At 37.5% G+C, this 23,264-nt stretch overlaps 1 protein-coding gene across 9 annotated transcripts in view; it reads right to left on the bottom strand.

Moving 5' to 3' along the window:
• PRR16 (proline rich 16) overlaps nt 1–23,264 on the bottom strand; it is a 328,607-nt gene that overhangs the window by 89,672 nt on the left and 215,671 nt on the right. For 7 of the 9 annotated variants that reach the window (XM_002815816.5, XM_054555863.2, XM_063724233.1 and 4 more), the window contains one exon: nt 21,156–22,516. In XM_002815816.5, coding sequence (XP_002815862.1) covers nt 21,761–22,516 — 756 coding nt within the window. In that variant the 3' untranslated portion in view covers nt 21,156–21,760. Of the gene's footprint in view, nt 1–21,155; nt 22,517–23,264 lie in introns of those variants that run through there. The other 2 variants (XR_008525465.2, XR_008525464.2) reach the window with 1 other exon arrangement.

Genomic DNA, 23,264 nt, shown 5'->3' with positions numbered 1-23,264 from the left:
GCTTTTCCTGTCTGAGGTTTACTGGAACATTCACATATTCAAGTGAAGACGTTTTGAGAGAATTTCATGCAAGATATCCTAAGGAAATCATTTCCTGACAATTAAAATTCAACCAGGAGCTCATTACTGCTATTATAAAAAGAGGATAAAAGCAACTAATCACCACTCTATTGAAAAGTTGAGATAAATGACTGCTAGCCATAACTAGAACATTTGATTTAACTTTTAAAGTTTTTGATAAATTCATTACCACAAAGAGGAACTTTTTGTCTTTCATGTAACATAAGATAAAGAGCAAGGAGTAATGAACAACATTGACTACTTTATAGTAAATACATGACTGGGAATTCCCAAGGCAAATATACAACCCTGAAGACTACTAAATCTAGGAGATTGAACTGGGATGAGAATGGCGTTTTCGCTGTCATCAGAAATACTGACAAATTAGATGGTTATCATTTGTTACATTAAAAATCAAGACAAATTATTACAATGAAAATATTTATCTTTTCATGTACACTGATCCTGTACAGAGAAAATTATACTTTTTCATTCTTAGAAGCTAAAAACCAAACAGTAACTAATTGAGATGAAGACTTCTGTCTCACCAGGCCACTGGTTTATAGCCCACCACCTGGATCTGGCCCCAGGATGTTTTCCCAGCTGACAAGCCTCATTCTCACATGCAAGAGAATTGCCCCTTAAGAGCCCCTGGCAACTTTTTCATACGGTATTTCCCTTAAGGTTTTAATAAAAGAAATTATCTTTACTAACAATTGAAATAATTGTCTTTACTTGTTCTTTTCTTCTTCCCCTATCAAAAATAGTGTCTTAACTCTTGAGTAGTGCAGACCCAAATTTTCATTTAAGAGGGTAAATGGAAATTTCCTAGAGCTATGTCATAAATATCCTAGAGACTCATGTGCTGTCTGTAAGAAGCCGTTATTAAAAATACGGAACATAACAGTCAGGCAGATTATATGGCTCTTCCTGCCTTAAAATGTCATCTGTTTTTAAGTCGGTGAAATATTCCAGTTGTTGAAAGCCATAGAACATGTGGCTTACAATAGTTTTAAATGAACAGAACTTCTTTAGAGAGAAGTTTATTTTTCCAAAATTATCTAGAAGAGCTTTGGGACCCATTCTCTGACAATCCCTCCTATATGGGCCAGCATTCTCCTCCCATGGAGGACTTTTGTAAGCCTGAAGTCTATTGGTAAAATCACAAGCTTTGGAACATATCAGAATTATGGTCATGTCTCTACTCCATCATGTAATAGCTGGGAGACTAGAGCAAGCAAAAGTAACACCTCCAAGCCTCAGGCTCTTAGTAAGTAACTTTAATGGTAAGTAAGATGGCCTTCATAGTCCCCTAAGCCCTTCTAAATGTTAAATAAGACTGCAAGCCTCTGACATCCCTTTTCTTAGAGCATTTAGTTTAGAAACCCTTCAATTGTAGATTTCCCTTGCTCCTTTGAGATGTAAATTTTCTCCCAGCCTCTTTCCAGTTTTACAACCTAGGAAGATCTTCTCAATCTGGGAACCATTCCTTTGAAATGTAATCATAAAAAAAGATAGTGTCCCTATGTATAATGTCCCTATATCCCAGTGTCTATCAGAGGGTAAGAGCTTAACTTTGATAAGTGGTAATTAGCAAACATAGATGGCCTAACCACATTGACCAACCTCCTTCCCACAATAGCTTACAGCAGTGGCAAAAACGGCTTGCCTTTTGTCTCCACGAAGTTGAGTTCAATCTTTCTCCCTTATTGAACTAATCTTAACTTCTCTAGAAACCGTTTGAATAAAATCTTTCTTGTCTGTTTAACCTGTCCTATGCAATTTTTATTTGACAAGAGTTGTTATGAGAATTAAAGTAGCATATGTAAAATACCCAACATCGCATACAATGGTTGCTTAGTAAATGTTACTTTTTCTCAGACCCCTCTCTTTTGAACCACAGAATTCTTCTCTGAATGGAGATCCTTGAAAACCCAAAATGTCTCTTTTCAAAGATCAGGTATAGTGGTGTGATATGGCAGTTGAACAACTTAAAAAAATTCCTTGTGTGTTTGCTGTTTTGTTAAATGAAGAAACAGGCTGAAGGAACATATCAGTAAGAGCTATTTCTATCCACTGAACCAATAAGCAACCTGGCCAGAAAAAGCAAAAGGTCTTCAGCTCAAATATTAACATAAATTTCAAGTACAGAGTGAAAATATGTCCCCAAAGTCAAACTGCTAGTTTCTTCTTCAGGAACTGACAAAAATCAAGAGGTAAGTATATCTACATGTCATTACATTAGGAGGCCTGGTGATGACTTTCTTAGCAACTATCAAAGGTAAAATCGTGAAGTCCATTTTAATTTAAAGGTAATAGAGTTACACCAAAGAAACCCTTCTTTCAAGTAGCTCTCTGAGCACAAAAGAATAAAATTGTCATCTTCATTAATATGAAAATGGTCTTTTTCTCTTGTTATTATTTACTGGGATCATTTGTAAGGCCATTGGAAGACATTTTTGTACCCATTTAATTAGATTACATGTCTCCGAGCTTTGTTATATGACTGTTAAAGCACAATGATGAAAGATACAATGTGAATTTTTGAGTAAATATGTTTTTTCAAAGGGCTCTTTTCTGTTATGCAATAAGCAACCAGTGATATACCAAGCTCTTTGCTGTTAGAATACTTCATATTTTTTAGGCTCTCATGTGTTACAATTTTTTTTCTATCCACATCATCCTGTACCAGGCTCCAGTTCAAGTTTATTAACTGACAATACTGATTTCTACCGATAATTACTAGAGTCAGAGAAGAGCACTGTGAATTGTTTACACTTACTGCTATCATTCATATTAAATGGACATTCAAATATACATAGTGATCATAATGATTATAATGTTGTTGTTATTAACTTATATCCTGAATGTCAGAAAATGACTTTTACTGTCTTAGCTAAAGACCACAAAAACACAAGAATAAATAAAAATTTAAATTTTGTTAAAGCTAGTGTGGAAAATATAAGCTGATTATAAAGAAAAAACATAATGAACAGAAAACATCATTTGGATATTTGATATTGAAGAATATCATTTTCCTGAACACTGAAAATTGACTTGTATTTCCTTAGAATAAAAATTTAAAAGATGAACAGATAAACTTTTTTAAAAGCACATGTGGAAAATATGGATATATATGTTTACTATAATTGGTCAACGTGATATATAGAAAAACATTTGAGGGAGAACATGAAGAATAATGTTTCTGGCAATGTTGGGATATTTTATTGGATAGTTTAGCTTAACTGCACCATCAGAAAATCTGAATAAAAGCTATGAATGAATAATTTTCATATAATTAACATAACATTATATATACATAATCACTTTAGAATTACTAATACCTAAGCATATTACTGATACCTAAGCAATATGCTTTGAATGGAAACAATTAAAACTTTGCTCTTTTTAACAACTTATTGTTGAAATGTACGCTCCTTTTTTTTTACAATGGACATTGAGCCAGTGAATCACAGAAACTTTAAGTGTTAAAGTAATGCATGGAAGTCATATATTTCCCACTCTAAACTAATCTTAAATGGATCTCTAGCTCAGGAATTACTTTTTAATACTGCATTAAATTAAAAAAAGATTTTAATGCTCCACATAAACTTTTTGAAATGTAAATTTCTAAGTACATTCTTGTCTCTTACACATATGGTGAAAAAATGTGTAAATAGGCTTCATAAGTACTGACTATATGCTGTCTCAATTAGGATAAAATAACAGATGTGCCATTCTCTGTATTGTATTATTTAATTATTGTTAATTCTGCTGATATACTAGAATCACCTGGTTCATTTGAAGCCTACTGATGTCTGAGCGCACCGTAAAGAGATTCTGATTTAATTGGTCCAGGCTGGGGATCAGGGTGTGAAGCTTCCCAAGTGATTCTGATGTTTAGGGACGATTATGATTCATATTGGTATATAACGGAAAGCAAAGAAATAAGGCTCATGAGTTTTAAAATACTCTTGAGTACATTGGTGCTCTAGTTTCTATACCATAAAATGCTAAGAATTTTTAGAACATATATTCTTAGATTTGCTCATCTCTCCATCTGGAAAATAAAATCATGTTCTCTTTGGTGCAAATAGTACAAAACTTATATAGAAACCCTGCATTCTTTCAGGCTTGCAACACACCCTTAGGCCAGGAAAGGAGGGAAAAAAAGAAAATAGTCTCAAGCCAATGATGTCAGTTTCCCACACTCATAGGAACCAGGCCTCCCCTCCATCCATCCCTGCCCATTTCCAAGATTCCAGATTGGTTGGGAACTCAGCTTTCCATAGCACTATCTGCTCAGAATCTAGAAGTGTCTTTTGTCCTTCTCCACCACCAACAAAATGTTTGTTTCCCATACCCCTTTTTTAAAAAGCTGTTTTCTACAGAGTTTAGAAAGGAGCCTGCGTTCTCTTAAGAAAAAGCTTCTTTCTTCTGTTAACTTCTGTGTTTGAATTTTGACAATGGAAGACAAAGAAACAAAAGCCCCAAATTCTATTTGTCTACCTAAGTCCAGCTGTATCATCAGTATCTAAATCTTTATAGAAAAGCTCCCAAAATACCTAGAGACAGTACATACTGAGACATCCAATTTCATCTCTGTGTACAAAGAATTGGGGTATATTACATAATCGACAGCTATTTATGTGGGCCTTAAATTATAAGAAATCCAGAATAACTTTCCTCATTTCAGGGATTAGGAAATCTATGAGGACTAACCTTTAAAACTGCATGCCAAGTAAATGTCACACTTTTTAACTATCAATAAGAAAACTCTCACACAGAGAACCACAGACATAAAAATAGTATTTTCAAATCTCACTCCAATCTCTTCAAACATTGCAAGAAACAACACATTAAATAAAAGCAATAGACAAAGCCATGAGAATAGAAAAAGATAATCAATAAAGCACTTTACATCTGATTGTTCATTCTATGAATTCAGTAAACAAATACATATTGGGATGGCAGCTGTATCTTTACCAAAGTGATTTCATCAAACACAAAAGAAACAATGCTGTGTATTCAATGCACATGATAGCACTCCCCAGGAAATGAAACAACATGAGGCTTCAGTTCACTAGGCTTAGAAAATAAATTTGATGTATGTCAGGCCTCTGAGCCCAAGCCAAGCCATCATATCCCCTGTGACTTGCACATATATGCCCAGACGGACTGAAGTAACTGAAGAATCACAAAAGAAGTGAATATGCTTTGCCCCACCTTAAGTGATGACATTCCACCACAAAAGAAGGGTAAATGGCCGGTCCTTGCCTTAAGTGATGACATTACCTTGTGAAAGTCCTTTTCCTGGCTCATCCTGGCTCAAAAACACCCCCACTGAGCACCTTGGGACCCCCACTCCTGCCCGCCAGAGAACAAACCCCCTTTGACTGTAATTTTCCTTTACCTACCCAAATCCTATAAAAACGGCCCCACCCTTATCTCCCTTCGCTGACTCTCTTTTCGGACTCAGCCCGCCTGCACCCAGGTGAAATAAACAGCCATGTTGCTCACACAAAGCCTGTTTGGTGGTCTCTTCACACGGACACACATGAAATTTGGTGCCGTGACTCGGATCAGGGGACCTCCCTTGGGAGATCAATCCCCTGTCCTCCTGTTCTTTGCTCCATGAGAAAGATCCACCTACGACCTCAGGTCCTCAGACCGACCAGCCCAAGGAACATCTCACCAATTTTAAATCAGGTAAGCAGCCTCTTCTTACTCTCTTCTCCAACCTCTCTCACTGTCTCTCAACCACTTTCTCCTTTCCACTTTTCAATCTCTCCCTTCTCTTAATTTCAATTCCTTTCATTTTCTGGGAGAGACAAAGGAGTCACGTTTTATCTGTGGACCCAAAACTCTGGCGCCAGTCACGGACTGGGAAGGCAGCCTTCCCTTGGTGTTTTATCATTATGCAGACACATCTCCGATTATTCACCCACGTTTCAAAGGTGTCAGACCAGGCAGGGATGCCTGCCTTGGTCCTTCACCCTTAGCAGCAAGTCCCGCTTTTCTGGGGAAGAGGCAAGAACCCCAACCCCTTCTCTCCTTGTCTCTACCCCTTCTCTGCTTTTCTGGGTGAGGGGCAAGTACCCCTCAACCCCTTCTCCTTCACCCTTAGCGGCAAGTCCCGCATTTCTGGGAGAGGGGCAAGTACCCCTCAACCCCTTCTGCTTCACCCTTAGCAGCAAGTCCCGCTTTTCTGGGGAAGAGGCAAGTACCCCAACCCCTTCTCTCCTTGTCTCTACCCCTTCTCTGCTTTTCTGGGTGAGGGGCAAGTACCCCTCAACCCCTTCTCCTTCACCCTTAGCGGCAGGTCCCACTTTTCTAGAGGAGGGGCAAGTACCCCAACCTCGTATCTCTGCACCCAAATCCCTTATTTCCGCACCCCAACCTCTTATATCTCTGTGCCCCAATCCCTTATTTCCATGCCCCGACCTGTTATCTCTGCACCCCAACCCCTTATTTCCATGCCCCAACCCCTTATTTCCATGCCCCAACCCCTTATTTCTGCACCCCATCCCTTATTTCTGCACCCTGACCTCTTATCTCTGTGCCTCAACCCCTTTTCCCACTTTTCTGGAAGGTAAGAACCCCCGAACCCCTTCCCTCCATTTCTCTACTCTCTCTTTTCTCTAGGCTTACTTCCTTCACTATGGGCAACCTTCCACCCTCCATTCCTCCTTCTACTCCCTTGGCCTGTGTTCTCAAAAACTTAAAACCTCTTCAACTCACACCTGACCTCAAACCTAAATGCCTTATTTTCTTCTGCAATGCCGCTTGACCCCAATACAAACTCGACAGTAGTTCCAAATAGCCAGAAAATGGCACTTTGAATTTTTCCATCCTGCAAGATCTAAATAATTCTTGTTGTATAATAGGCAAATGGTCTGAGACACATCAGTCCCTTCCTAGTCTCTGTGCCCAGTGCAACTCATCCCAAATCTTCCTTCTTTCCCTCCCACCTGTCCCCTCAGTACCAACCCCGAGGGTCGCTGAGTCTTTCTAATCTTCCTTTTCTACAGACCCATCTGACCTCTCCCTTTCTCCCCAGGCTGCTCGTTGCCAGGCCAAGGTAGGTCCCAATTCTTCCTCAGCCTCTGCTCCTCCACCCTATAATCTTTTTATCACCTCCCCTCCTCACACCTGGTCCAGCTTACAGTTTCATTCCATGACTAGCCCTGCCCCTCCTGTCCAGAAATTTACTCTTAAAAAGGTGGCTGGAGCTAAAGGCATAGTCAAGTTTAATGCTCCTTTGTCTTTATCCCAAATCAGATAGTGTTTAGGCTCTTTTTCATCAAATATAAAAATCCAGCCCAGTTCATGACTTGTTTGGCAGCAACCCTGAGACACTTTACAGACCTAGACCCTAAAAGGTCAAAAGGCCGTCTTATTCTCAAAATACATTTTATTACCCAATCTGCTCCCAACATTAAATAAAACTCCAAAAATTAAATTCCAGCCCTCAAACCCCACAATAGGATTTAATTAACCTCACCTTCAAGGTGTACAATAATAGAAAAAAGTAGCAATTCCTTGCCTCCACCATGAGACAAACCCCAGCCACATCTCCAGCACACAAGAACTTCCAAATGCCTGAACCACAGCGGCCAGGCGTTCCTCCAGAACCTCCTCCCACAGGAGCTTGCTATACATGCCAGAAATCTGGCCACTGGGCCAAGGAATGCCTGCAGCCTGGGATTCCTCCTAAGCTGCGTCCCATCTGTGTGGGACCCCACTGAAAATTGGACTGTTCAACTCACCTGGCAGCCACTCCCAGAGTCCCTGGAACTCTAGCCCAAGGCTCTCTGACTGACTCCTTCCCAGATCTTCTTGGCTTAGCGGCTGAAGGCTGACACTGCCCAATCGCCTCAGAAGCCCCCTAGACCATCACAGACGCCGAGCTTCGGGTAACTCCCACAGAGGAAAGTAAGCCCGTCCCCTTCTTAATCAATACGGAGGCTACCCACTCCACATTACCTTCTTTTCAAGGACCTGTTTCCCTTGCCTCCGTAACTGTTGTGGGTATTGACGGCCAGGCTTCTAAACCTCTTAAAACTCCCCAACTCTGGTGCCAACTTAGACAATACTCTTTTAAGCACTCCTTTTTAGTTATCCCCACCTGCCCAGTTCCCTTCTTAGGCTGAGACACTTTAACTAAATTATCTGCTTCCCTGACTATTCCTGGACTACAGCTATATCTCATTGCCACCCTTCTTTCCAATCCAAAGCCTCCTTGGCATCCTCCTCTTGTATCCCCCCACCTTAACCCACAAGTATAAGATACCTCTACTCCCTCCTTGGCGACTGATCATGCACCCCTTACCATCTCATTAAAACCTAATCACCCTTACCCCACTCAACGCCAATATCCCATCCCACAGCACACTTTAAAAAGATTAAAGCCTGTTATCACTCGCCTGCTACAGCATGGCCTTTTAAAGCCTATAAACTCTCCTTACCATTCCCCCATTTTACCCGTCCTAAAACCAGACAAGCCTTACAAGTTAGTTCAGGATCTGCGCCTTATCAACCAAATTGTTTTGCCTATCCACCCCATGGTGCCAAACCCATATACTCTCCTATCCTCAATACCTGCCTCTGCAACCCATTATTCTGTTCTAGATCTCAAACATGCTTTCTTTACTATTCCTTTGCACCCTTAATCCCAGCCTCTCTTCGCTTTCACTTGGACTGATCCTGACACCAATCAAACTCAGCAAATTACCTAGGCTGTACTGCCGCAAAGCTTCACAGACAGCCCCCATTACTTCAATCAAGCCCAAATTTCTTCCTCATCTGTTACCTATCTCGGCATAATTCTCATAAAAACACACGTACTCTCCCTGCCAATCATGTCTGACTGATCTCTCAAACCCCAGCACCTTCTACAAAACAACAACTCCTTTCCTTCCTAGGCATGGTTAGCGCGGTCAGAATTCTTACAAAAGAGCCAGAACCACACCCTGTAGCCTTTCTGTGCAAACAACTTGACCTTACTGTTTTAGCCTAGCCCTCATGTCTGCGTGCAGCGGCGGCCACTGCTTTAATACTTTTAGAGGCCCTCAAAATCACAAACTATGCTCAACTCACTCTCTACAGTTCTCATAACTTCCAAAATCTATTTTCTTCCTCATATCTGATGCATACACTTTCTGCTTCCTGGCTCTTTCAGCTATACTCACTCTTTGTTGAGTCTCCCACAATTACTGTTGTTCTTGGCCCAGACTTCAATCCGCCCTCCCACATTATTCCTGATACCACACCTGACCCCCATGACTGTATCTCTCTGATCCACCTGACATTCACCCCATTTCCCAAAATTTCCTTCTTTCCTGTTCCTCACCCTGATCACGCTTGATTTATTGATGGCAGTTCCACCAGGCTTAATTGCCACACACCAGCAAAGGCAGCTTATGCTATAGTACAAGCCACTAGCCCGCCTCTTAGAACCTCTCATTTCCTTTCCATCGTGGAAATCTATCCTCAAGGAAATAACTTCTCAGTGTTCCATCTGCTATTCTACTACTCCTCAGGGATTCTTCAGGCCCCCTCCCTTCCCTACACATCAAGCTCGAGGATTTGCCCCCACCCAGGACTGGCAAATTAGCTTTACTCAACATGTCCTAAGTCAGGAAAGTAAAATACCTCTTAGTCTAAATAGACGTTTTCACTGAATAAGTAAAGGCCTTTCCTACAGGGTCTGAGAAGGCCACCACAGTCATTTCTTCCCTTCTGTCAGACATAATTCCTCAGTTTAGCCTTCCTACCTCTATACAGTCTGATAACAGACCAGCCTTTATTAGTCAAATCAGCCAAGCAGTTTTTCAGGCTCTTAGTATTCAGTGAAACCTTTATATCCCTTACGGTCCTCCATCTTCAGGAAAAGTAGAATGGACTGAAGGTCTTTTAAAAACACACCTCACCAAGCTCAGCCACCAACTTAAAAAGGACTGGACAATACTTTTACCACTTTCCCTTCTCAGAAGTCAGACCTGTCCTCAGAATGCTACAAGGTACAGCCCATTTAAGCTCCTGTATAGACGCTCCTTTTTATTAGGCCCCAGTCTCATTCGACACCAGACCAACTTAGACTGTGCCCCAAAAAACTTGTCATCCCTACTATTGTCTGTCTAGTCATACTCCTATTCACCATTCTCAACTTCTCATACATGACCTGCTCTTGTTTACACTGCCAGTTTAGACTGTTTCTCCAAGCCATCACAGCTGATATCTCCTGGTGCTATCCCCAAACCGCCACTCTAAACTCTTGAAGTAAATAAATAATCTTTGCTGGCAGGACTATGCTGAATCTCCTTAGTCACTCTCTAATCAGATGTCCTGGGTCCTCCCAATTCTTTGACCTTTTATACCTGTTTTCCTTCTTCTCTTATTCCATTCAATTTTTCAATTCATACAAAACTGTATCCAGGCCATCAACAATAATTCTACATGACAAATTTTCTTCTAACAACCCCACAATATCACCCCTTACCACAAAATCTTCCTTCAGCTTAATCTCTCCCACTCTAGGTTCCCACACCACCCCTAACCTCTCTCAAAGCGGCCCTGAGAAACATCGCCCATTCTCTCTCTCCATACCACCCCCCAAAAATTTTCACCGCCCCAACACTTCAACACTATTTTGTTTTATTTTTCTTATTAATATAAGAAGGCAGGAATGTCAGGCCTCTGCGCCCAAGCCAAGCCATCGCATCCCCTGTGACTTGCACATATATGCCCAGATGGCCTGAAGTAACTGAAGAATCACAAAAGAACTAAAAAGGCCCTGCCCCACCTTAACTGATGACATTCCACCACAAAAGAAGTGTAAATGGCCAGTCCTTGCCTTAAGTGATGACATTACCTTGTGAAAGTCCTTTTCCTGGCTCATCCTGGCTCAAAAAGCACCCCCACTGAGCACCTTGTGACCCCCACTCCTGCGGGCCAGAGAACAAACCCCCTTTGACTGTAATTTTCCTTTACCTACTCAAATCCTATAAAAATGGCCCCACCCTTATCTCCCTTCGCTGACTCTCTTTTTGGACTCAGCCCGCCTGCACCCAGGTGAAATAAACAGCCATGTTGCTCACACAAAGCCTGTTTGGTGGTCTCTTCACACGGACATGCATGAAAATGTAAATGCTGAACATAACCATACTAAAACTATTACAATTTTCTCACTGGGAAGAAAACTCATATAACTTTGTGTGTTTATTCCAGTAAGTGAACAAGTTTAGGATGGTTTAAGGAGAATGCCATCTGTACAATTCCAGTTGCAAATTGTATTTATCTCTTATATTTTTATCTTGGTGTCTGACACGGAGATCATTTGCCAGCAGGGAGTACTCATTCTTGTCCCATCTACATCACCATAGTGATTGGGTTGGAGTTTAGCATGAGATGGATCTTTAAATGTATTAAATTGAGTGACTGAATATAAACCTAACTAAAAGCCTCATCCTCAGAGGAACATTTATACAAGGGACCTGTCTCTCAGAAATCCCTCTTATCAGCTATATGCTTCCTGGGAGGAAAAAGCAAATTTTCTCCACATAAAGTCAGTCAAAGTAGAGAATGTCTTCAAATTTGTTTTCCTTTCAAACTTGTTTTAAAAAAGTAAACATAAATATTATAATCTAAGTGATAAAAGTGTAACTAAATATTCATACATTAATTTAAGGGCCTAACTTTTATTTTATTTTCTTGGTTCAGGTCAAATTTTAAGTACAATATATTAATTGCTTATTTCTTTCATAAACTATTTATTTAAATAGACAAAACATTTATATGTATTTATCAAGTATAACATGTTTTCAAATATGTATACATTGTGGAATGGCTACATTGAGCTATTTAACATATGCATTATTTCACACACATAACATATTTTTCTGGTGACTGTATATTTCTTAATTTTATTTATTTTTCACTTCCTCTCCTTCTTTTTGTTGGTTACAGCATTTTACATCATTAGCTCAAATTTTCTTGCTTACCTCTTCTGAATCAAGATTCAGATACTAACACACCACTTTGTAGCAGTCCATCTTCTCTAGAGAATCACTTTGTTGGAAGAAATAGGAATGTATTTTATCTCAAATGAGGAAACTTACATTTCTGTGCATGCGTTTTCACAAGTTTATTCAGCCTACTAAGAGGTCAATAAAGTGAAGGAATTCAACTTAATCATTTTAAATTTCTTCAACTTGAATACACTATAGTTTCTTGTTAGTAAACGTAGGTATGGTAAGTGCTGCCTTTAATAATACTGCTAATTTAGGAAAAGATGCACACTACAAAAGCATGTTTATTTAATGACTAATTATTTTTTCTCTATATATTTTGTTTTGTTTGTGAATTTTTACCTGTGTTTTACTCATTATACCACTGTGGGTTTTTTCTTTTTGTTTTTTTAGATGGAGCCTCACTCTGTCACTCAGGCTGGAGTGCAGTGGCACGATCTCGGCTCACTGCAACCTCCACCTCCTGGGTTCATGCTATCCTCCTGCCTCAGCCTCCTGAGTAGTTGGGACTACAGGCGCCCGCCACTGCGTCCGGCTAATTTTTTTTATTTTTAGTAAAGACGCGGTTTCACCATCTTTGCCAGGCTGGTCTCGAGCTCCTGACCTCGTGATCCACCAACCTCGGCCTCCCAATGTGCTGGGATTACAGGCATGAGCCACCATGCCTGGCCGGTTTTATATATATATATATATACACACACACACACACACACATATGTATGTGTATATATATACACACACACATATATATACACACACACATATATATAAGTTAGAATAAGTTTTTTTACAAGTTAGGATAAGATTCAGATAAATGGTGAAAATCTACAGAGCAAGGCTTAACAAACGAAGTTATTTCATGCTGGGCCACAAATCCATGAAAAGGTGCAGCAAGGCATGTCAGGGGAAGAGTAATTAGACTACTCAGCTGGAGCAGCCTTGTCAGTATTGGCGTCGCTAGATTGGGAGATTATAAAGATAGACTTTGAAGTGTTTTTGTTAGGACTGCCAAGACCAGAGGTAAGAATTTTAAATAGCAGATAGTCCTAACCATCAAAATTTTTGGACTGAGATGAAATGGTGAGAGGAAAGTTTCTCCATTGGGTATTGGCAGGATGGAGTAGAAACTAAGGCAAGAGGTCAAGTGAGCAGGCAGGTGGCAAATACAACTTTCAGAAGGGAGATAATAAAAGCCCATCTGAGGACAGTCATTGGGAATGACTTTACAAAGGAAGACATGGCAAAAAGTTAAAATTACTTAGATTTAAAAGAATGAGAGAGATTGAAAAGCTAACTATAGCTGAAATTTGGAGTTTAGGTAATCAGAAAAATTATTGAGAAGTCACATGGAGGAGCTAATTTTAATATTAATTCTCTAATAACTGATTGATAAGTCCACTTAGAAAAAAAATCTGTTTTATAAAACCCAGAACTTCAGTACTGTATTTTCAATATCACATAAGATACAGTCATTATTTGATACAACTATAAAGTTTTTAAAGGAAGATAAAATAAATCAATCCAAATACTCCTTTTTTGTCATAAATGGTGGTTTGAATGGGTAGAAAATAATAGTGCCAGATGATATTTTTGGACTTTTACTGGCAATATTCATATTGGTGAATGTGTGAAACCATAAATCACTGTAACCATAGGACTCCAGTTCTCAGTACTTTTGAAATGCACTTCACTGAAATATGTATTCAAATATATCACAGACTTTTATTAAAGCAAAGCAATAGTTAATGCTTTGTCAGGATTTTTAAAATATCACTGAAAAATTAAGTTTTAAACCACAAACCTAGACATTTTTTTAAACAAAAGATGGTTTATTCTTATATGAATATTTTTAGAAGATGTAAAAATATTAGACTTTAGTTTCACGAATTATACTCTAAATACATTTATTCATGTGCTATTACAAGTTATTGTAATTAAAACTAGACTACACTTGTCAAAACAGTTTAATAAACCATGCTTCTTGTTTCAGTTTTCTTAGAATTCTATCATGCTCATTTGCTGACTTTCTAATTCACAAAATGTAATCCATCAAAAATGAGACTTCTACAGATGAATTGGTAAGGTTCTAAGAGAATCATTAGGCTTACCTGATAATATAAACTACAAAAATATCTAAGTAAAATTATTACTTTATAAATAAGATGAAAACAATATCATTAGCATCAACTAAGGCAAATAAAAAACAATCCACCATATTAACAAAGAACACGAGTAATTTGGTAAGAAGTATCACAAATTAATAACAATGATTTGTATTTGTTCAAGGTTTTACTCTTAGTATTTTCACATTCATTAAGTAATTAGGACCTCATAACAACATGTTGGCAGGTGGTGTCCTTCAGAGGAGGAATGCAGGGGAAATTGTAACGGGGTGGTAATAGAAGATAGACAATTAATGTTACTAGAGAAATAAATATTTAGAAATAAAATGTGTGAACCCATGTAATTTGAGGAACGAGTACAGGACCACGACCTTGTGAAGGATTAGATAAAATTAAGCAGGGGTAATACATATCATTTCTATAAATGTTACTACAAGAAAGACATGAGTTGAGAAAGAATTGAAGTTTGAGTAAATAAAGGAAACAGAAGATACAACTGACCTTAACTATGTGTGTAACCCACTCTGTGTTAGCAAAAGAGCTTTTATTCCATGCAAATAATACAGTAAAATTTAAAGCAAAACATTGAGTAATTAGCAATTTGCTATGAGACCATACATAGTCTAGTTAGCACCAATCTAGAAGATATTATAAAAGCTTGGGAGATGTTTCTGACCTATGCAAAGAATGAAGTAGAATAATTTAGTGGCTCTGTCTATTCAATAACTCTGAAGACTGCAGACTTGTTCAATTCTGAAATTGCACAACTGTGTTGCCTCATCCATTTTGCATTTCAGCATTGCTGTCTAGGAAAGAACTGAAGCTTGTAGTCCCATTGCCTTAGAAGTTCATCTGGGGTTTGTGTAATTGTAGCATCCTTCTGTTGATATTATTACATTGTAATGGAGGAGTCCAGGTGATCTCAGGATACATACTTAATGACTCAACATCCCCATTAGGTGGAAAGAGTGGCACCTTTATCTACATTTTAAACCAAATCTCAAACCTGGTTGAGTAATTCTATCAGGAACACTTAAGATCTGGAAGGACTGAGACTCAAACACGGGCTTGCTTGTTTCGAGTTGATATTTTTATCCAAATATATTGTCCTCTAGATTAATATTATATATACATGTATCATAATTTACATCACCACGGTCCTAAATTTCTGTAGTAAGTCATGATATTTATTTGGCTATTCTGGAGAGATAAGTATGTATCTTCAAATTAGGTTTATGTAATATTTGGGGGACAATTCATTTAGGAACCTAATTATAATTGAAAGATTATTTATTCAGAAACTTGCCAACTGAAAATTTAGTATGCAATTCTAAAGTGTTTAAATTAAAAATGCCTGTTGGTGACTATTCTCAGACAGAATTCAAATATGGTTGTTAAAAGTTGTAATAAAACTCAATCCTCATCATATTAGATGTTGTTAATTCCCCCCACTAAGCTTTTAGCAGGGTTATAGTAGATTCATTTCTATCTGTGTTTAAAATAAAATGACATCCTAGTTTATGGTGAGGTTAAGTGAACATTAGGTAATATAAAAAGAAAACAAAGTTTTCAAGAGTCTACAAAATATTCAAATTATTCAAACACTAAAAAATTACTCCTTTGAAACTGTGATGGGTATGACTTGGGCCCACACCCATATGCACACCTCCTTCCATTTCTGGGCATAAGCGGACTACAAACAAGGCCATGTGACTAGTTTTGGCCAATGACACATGCAAGGGCGTCAAAGCACCAATCTTTGGTGCATAAATCTTAACTGATGTAAAAGCACCAGTAAGATTCTCCAGTTGCCCCTTACTATGTTGTGATGATCCTCAATGAGAATGTTGGATTCCCAGAGTCAACACAGTGTTTACTTTTGAATGACTACTTGTGAGACTCCTGCTCTAAAGATTCTCCCAGGCTCAGGGTGAACTTTGACAGAGTTCATAACAGAGAACTCAGATGTTTTTGAGATACTGGGGTTATTTGTTACCGTAGCATACAGCCTAGTCTATCTTGGCTAACATAGAAATACGTTTATTTTTCTATCTTATATCTCCCAACAGCCTTCTAAGGCAAATTCCAGAAAACGATGATGTTCAGCTCTACAGATTACCTGTACACAATGCAGGATTGATGTTTTAGGTGGTGCTGAAAGATGGTGAAGAATATGGATTATGGAGGCAGACTGCCTGACATAATTCCGCTTGACCATTTACTGGCCCTAAGATCATGGGCAGCCAGTTTCCAATACCACAGTTTTCTCATATGTAAAATGTGGATAATAATTGTGTCCAAGACATCTGGTCATTATGAAGGAAAAAATGATGTTATGAGGAAATGATGTTTTATATTCATGTAAAACCCTTAGAGGAGTGTTTAGAATAAAGTAAGCCCTTGATAAGGATTAGATAGCATGTGTCTTGCTGCCATGAACCCTGACCCACTTGAGACACACATTGTTTTATTTAGCTGGTCTAAAATCCCTTTGAGTGGTTAGGATAATTGACAATTACATTATGAAATAGAGGGAAATCATATCCATAGCCTAATAACAAAAGTATAGAAATGCTTTTATTAGAGAGAGTTTTAATGCACTCTTTAGAGGTTCCATGGAGTAGATCTATTGCTACTTTTGGCTTTAGGGGTCAATGTTAAATAGATGAAATTCACAAATGAAACACCAGTGTATGATAGTGACAAAGTCAGGGTCAATGGCATAATTCTGTGGAATCAGAACTTCTCAGGGAAAAGATCCAAAATAATAGTCTTTGAACTTAGAGAAAAAAAACTAAAAGGTGAAGCCACTGGTATAATACATGAGAAAATGAAGCTTGCATTATTCAGCAGCTGATTCCTTTTAGATGGTAGCTAAATTGCCTGAAATCCCTTTCATATTCTGCAAAGATCAAACACATTAAGAATGTCAAAACAACATTAGGTAACCCCTTTCAAGCGTCAAAATAACTGATCAGAATAAAGGAAAGATTTACAAAGTTCGGGGCTATGAAGAACACAATTAAGTGGCGATATTGTGGAGAGAAAAAGCATGGTGAGTCATGCTGGCAGCACAAAATGCCAGCCCAACACTTACCAACGGGCAAATTTTGGCAGAATATTGAAACTGAGGTCTGGAATTTCTACATTTGTAAATAAGTGTACTAATTCCTATGTTATATATTAGTATTAGAGATATGTTAAGTTTGAGAAAAATATATATACCTATATTTGATGAGTCTAGAAGTTATAAATTATAAGCAATATTTCCTTCTTATTTTCCCTTTGTCTTTACACAATTCCATACCCCATGTTGATTTAACCATATTTCAAAGAGAGAGTTATTTGTAAAGCTTCTTTATATTACACTTCAGGTTTTTTTTTTTCCCAATAGATCAGAATGATAAATCCAAGTGCTTCAAGTGAAATGACAGCCTACATAATTGATACTCCATCAAGATAAGGCTAACTGCAGTATTATGTTCAACACTGCTGTGTGCCCTAATCGTAGCATCACATCTGCCATTATTTCAGAATCATGTAACTTGAAGAATTTGAAGACCCCAAAATGTTTACTGTAAACATTTAAACTTGTCACAGTTACACATTGACCCAGAAAAGGTGATGTGATTTTGTGAAAATGTCTAGTAATTGTCTGATGCTGTGCACTTTATCTACTTCCGTGATATGGCTTTTTATAGAACTTTATTGCTCATAAATCATTTCCCCAGTTAGAAATCATCAATATTTTATCAAAGTACATTACAATGTAAACTTTTGCTACAACTTGGAACACAAGCTATAGCAAAATGTGCTGGGGACAGAGAATTAGAAGCAAGAAACAAAATCATCAGGATAATTACAAGACTCAGCATTACATTATCACATATAATCCATGGAAAAAAAATTCAGTCACGGCAGTGATTCATGACTTGATCACACCATTCCTTGTGCAATTATATGCAGAACTACGCAGACTTTTCTTCACAGAGCACCCAAAAAGAGCTATAATTAGAGTCTGTAGATTCAAGGTCTTGTATAGTTTCAGAGACTGTGAGTAGCTGCTGCTCTAGTCATGCTGATCTGTCCACAGAAAGCCATATTGACTGTATCATACTCCTTTATTCATTTAATAATTAGGATGCAGTTATAATTCAAACACAGGATAATTTAGGTTAATTAAACCACTTATGCTGATAGTAGATTCATTTCTTCCAATATTATTCAATGAATGAGAGAAGAAACGTATATAATAACATCAAATCAGAAGAGTGAAAAATTTCTGTTTTTGTATGCCCTTGTATTTTTGTGAAGATATTTTTAGATTTGGCTTAAGCATGACCTTAAAAATGTGTTTCATTTCCCTTTATAACTGCTATAACTATTGGTAGGTGGAAGATAACTTTGGGCAATTTTTATTTTCTTTTCACCTTTCATCAGTAGAAATACAACAAACTCCAAAAATGGGAAAATTTTTGTCTAAAGTAAAAAAAAAAAAAAAAAAAACCCTGTGTATTCCAATTTAATTAATGATTACCATGCCTTTTGAAATATGTCCTATTTTTACAGTATGGATATTATCATATTATTTTATTTAAAATAAAATGTATTACCATTTTACATTTTGTGGAAACATCACCTTCAAAGGAGTATGAATGCTGGCTCTGTGATAAATGCTATGTGTAAATAAAAGCGTTCAAATGCACATTGTTAACAAAATGCAGTTTCAAGTGTTTGAGGAAAACATTTCTGTTTATGGTCTTTAGAAAGAGGAAATATGTACTACATTTTATGATGATTTAATGGATGATGTGTAGAGCTTGCACTTCAACATTTACATTTTGAAGCAATGTTGGCTGATTGCAAAAACTGTGCTGCCACTTATGACACTTTAATTACAAGTTTGCAGACAAATATTATGATGCTGTATGTTAATTGCTTTCTGTTTTACAAGTTTGTACATATGCAAAAATATAACTAAGTTCCAGTGAATGTGGCAATATTATCACTTGGGCAAGAAAACATATTGGCACAATATATTCCATGCATTAATAAAAAATGAAATAACATGGAGTAAATAAATTCAAAATAAGTCCTAAGAGTGCTGTAATCTAACATTAAATGTTGATTATAAATAAACTATCATAAAAGAGTAAGGTCTTTATTAGCAAGGTCAAAACTATAACATTTGGGGGATGGTATTTAACTCAGATTTCTAAGCCAGTAGTTAGTTATTTATGTGTTGAATAAAAACAAGTGTAGTTTTGGTATATGTCACCAATCACACAGGAAAATATGGTCTTTCATGGAGAAGCTTTGCCTGTACTTACAGAAAGAGAAACGGATTTGGAACTCTGAGATTGTCTCTAGGCGTCTGGCTCAATATCCTTACTCAACCAGCTTGAATGATTAAATTTATTCATCTTGCTTTATTGCAAGGAAATTATCTGTTCTGTGGGTGATGTGTGGTTGCTAGAAAGCTCTACCTTCGGATCAGGCTTGGATCCCAGACATCAAAAAGTGTCATAGTCTTAAACTATAGCGTGATTATTAGGTCACAGTAACTGGCAGAAGAGGAAAGATGAGTTGAAGAAAGAAAACTGCATGTCTTCTACAACTGTTTATAATATTGAACGGTCTAGCTCTTGATAAGACACGTGAAAGGAAGTAATTATTTAACCCTAGAAATATGATAAAACCCTGGCTTTATTTATATCAATACTAAATGCATGCATTAAAAAGTTAAGAACACATTATTTTGGTATTTAATAAGTCTATAATTTACCTGGTCATATCTATTAAACATATTAATAATACAGATAACAAATTTTAGATTATGATCTTTCTTGATTATGGATCTATGTTTTGTAACTTTCTGATTATTATAAGTTGGATTATTTTGCTTTCATTATCTTCATGTCCAACACCTATGAAACATAATGCATGCTGAGTAAATATTTAACATGACATTCTGTTTACTTATTTGATTGTTCCTTCAAAAAATAAGGCCTATTTTCTTTTTGTATTCCATCTAAAATATATAATCATTTTTAATAGGAAGCTGTCAAAAACACTATTCAAATTACCATGATCTAGCTTGAAAAAGGCAAGAAAGAAATATGATTGAAGGCTACCTGCCTGTGCAAAGATTACAGTTTTGAGATCAAAAGCCAAATATTCATAAAAAAGTCATTGGATTCTTTATCAAGTTGTGTAATAAATACATTTCCACAAAAGATGACTCCCTCTACTCTTACCACTAAATGAACCAATTTTGTTTTCAGGAACCTGTCATCATCATAATTCTAGGGGAGAGAAACTCATTTCCAGCTCCAGGACAAAATATCTCATCAGTTGAAATTAATGCAATTGGAAGTTAAATTTGGACCATGGGTGGGTAAAAAGTTTGTTAAGTTGGTAGACAAGACTGAAGAGGAGGATTTTTATTTGATGTTAGAAGGAAAGATTTCTTCTCTTTCTTTTAGAAGATAGCAACAGCCCATGGTATCTTTCAGCTCTGAGGGGGAAAAACTTACGCCCAATGCTGAATACATCCTGATACCAGAAGCATTCAGATATCCCCCTATAATTCTTCTATAAATGTGGGTCCACCTGGGGAGGCAGAGAGCTTGCTAATGCAGGAGGCAAAACACCCTACAGCCTCAATGTAATAGTTTAGGGTACATCCTAGAAGAATGCTGAGTATGAGGAGGGCTTGGCAACACAGGGAGAGTTCAACAGAAGGCTCTTGAAGTACCAAATGGAAGTATAAAATATGTGGTGTGTAAATTTTGATTTATGATGTGGAATATGATATTTCATTTAGAAAATTCTGATATACACTCACTGTAACTTCTCCAAACTCTGTCAGATTTGCTGCCCATTTTGAGGAATGTTAAGTGAGATTAAATGAACCACTACTTCATTTTAATTCTGAGGAACATTTGCTTTTGTCATTATTTACTATTGTTTATTGATTTAACAATATTTCCACAGACCAAAGTATTTTATTACATATATAGCTGAGCATGTAATTCATAATTGTATAATATAGAAAATAAACTTCTTGGTATTGGCCTCAGCATTTAATAATGAAAAACTAGTGACAAACATCTTTAGAAAAAAATAATAAAATAGTCCTTCAGTATTAAAATTTCCTAGTAAAAAGCATTAGATCAAAGTTAAGAATATGACATGTTAATGCATAGATGACTTAGGCATAAATAAAATGAATCAAATCCCAGCTCTTATAGTAAATCAAAATAGGTGAAATCTGCAGGTTCACAGTTTGTCATAGGTCAATTGCAAAAACAATGCATCATTCATATTCTTCATCATTCTGAGGTTTTTAATGATACAACATTTAAAATAATGCATACCCAGGATATAAGCAATGTGCTGCATACTTACCAGGTGATTTTTATGCCACTTTGCTGAATGCAGGATTAATATATTTGGGCTTTTTATTGCTTGAGTAGAAAGTGCTCATTACTTATTTTATGTTTATAATATAGAAAATTAAAAAAACAATTTTTTTAATGGCATACATCACACGGTTGTAGTGGTTGACTTCCTCAAGATCGTCTTCTGTGGTTTTGGTGCAGTGGGAGGAGGCACAGTTGCAGGTCTGATAGGAGGGAAGCTGTTACTGTGGCTTATTCCCATTCCCCCATTTTCTAGTGGGAAAGGAGGGAGATGGGGTGGAGGAGGGAGGGGAGGGCCTTGGTGAGGAATCTTTCCTGGTGGGTGGACAGGTTCACTGTGTAAGTGGACCTCCCTGTTTTTTATGTTATACCGGGTATCACAGTCAGGACAATAGCCATGGTACTGTACTTTTTCATTAAACCGAACTCGTTCTCGAGGCCCTGCCTGGGGACATCTGTCTTTTTCAGGTCTATGCATCAGAAGCTGGACTGGAGCCTTGTCCAAGTTACTGTTGGGTATGCAGCAGATATCTCCATTTGGAATTTTGTTAGGTCCACCTGGTAAGCCTCCATTTCGTAGAAGGGTGCCATTGGTTTTTACAGGATTGGCAGTTGGAACCACCCTTTTGGGGTCTTCACACTTCACAGGTGTCAACCTTGGAGGAGGTGGTGGAGGGTTTGGCTTTCTCAGGACTGTGAGGATAGCAGATGGGTGTGCTGGGGGTTTAATAAGCGGTGCATTAGCCCGCACTTTGATCTTCTCTAGGCTGGAGGCTGTTGTGCCACTTGAGCTACTATTCAGCGTGTCTGTTTTGGAGCTGTCAGTCATCTCATCCTCCAGTTGTAGGTCAGAGGTCAGGGTGTCAATCTGGTCAACCACCTAGTGGAAAGGACAAGGTAATTGTTTTGAAGAACGACTCAAACAAAGTATACTAGAAACAATTTCTTTTTGTCTAGGGGAAATCTGCTATGGAAGCTTTAACTGATATTGAACCGAGCATTCCATTGCTGCTTGATGTTTTCAGTCAATAAATTTACAGAATAGTGACCATCATACAGAGGACCAGCTGTTTGATAATATAATTTCACATGCTTAGAACATAACATATGATTTATATATACATTCTATTTCTGACTCTGATATACCCACCCATAAAATATGAAACCTGATGCAGGAATATAATTGATTTTTAAAAATAATCAGAGGGCATTTCCCTTCTGTTTAACATGTAGAAAGCTGTAGAAGAACATTGCTTCCAATCTTGAAATTAAAAAAAAAAAGATAATCTGCAAAATCATAAATTTTCTTGAGACCAACAGAGACTTGACCTCACAAGGCAACCAAATGAACTCAACTGTCAAGAGTTTCAAGCCCTCTGAGGATATACAGAAAACATCAACTGTTCAACCTTTAGAAAATCACAGGAAAAAAGGCAGCAACCATCAGAGTGAATAAAGAAAACAACTAAAACTTTGATGACTAATTAAAGGTTGAATATGTGCTATTATGACAATTCAGAATCCTTGGGAGTCTCAGACACAGTATCATCTGTACTCACTCATGGCCTCCTTTTCACAGACCTCTCATGCTGAGAGAAGGAAAGAGATGGAAGAGAGCCCCTGTTGGG

This window comes from Pongo abelii, chromosome 4, assembly GCF_028885655.2.
Source record: "Pongo abelii isolate AG06213 chromosome 4, NHGRI_mPonAbe1-v2.0_pri, whole genome shotgun sequence".
Classification (NCBI taxonomy): Eukaryota; Metazoa; Chordata; class Mammalia; order Primates; family Hominidae; genus Pongo; species Pongo abelii.
This window is presented reverse-complemented; position numbering and strand designations above follow the sequence as displayed.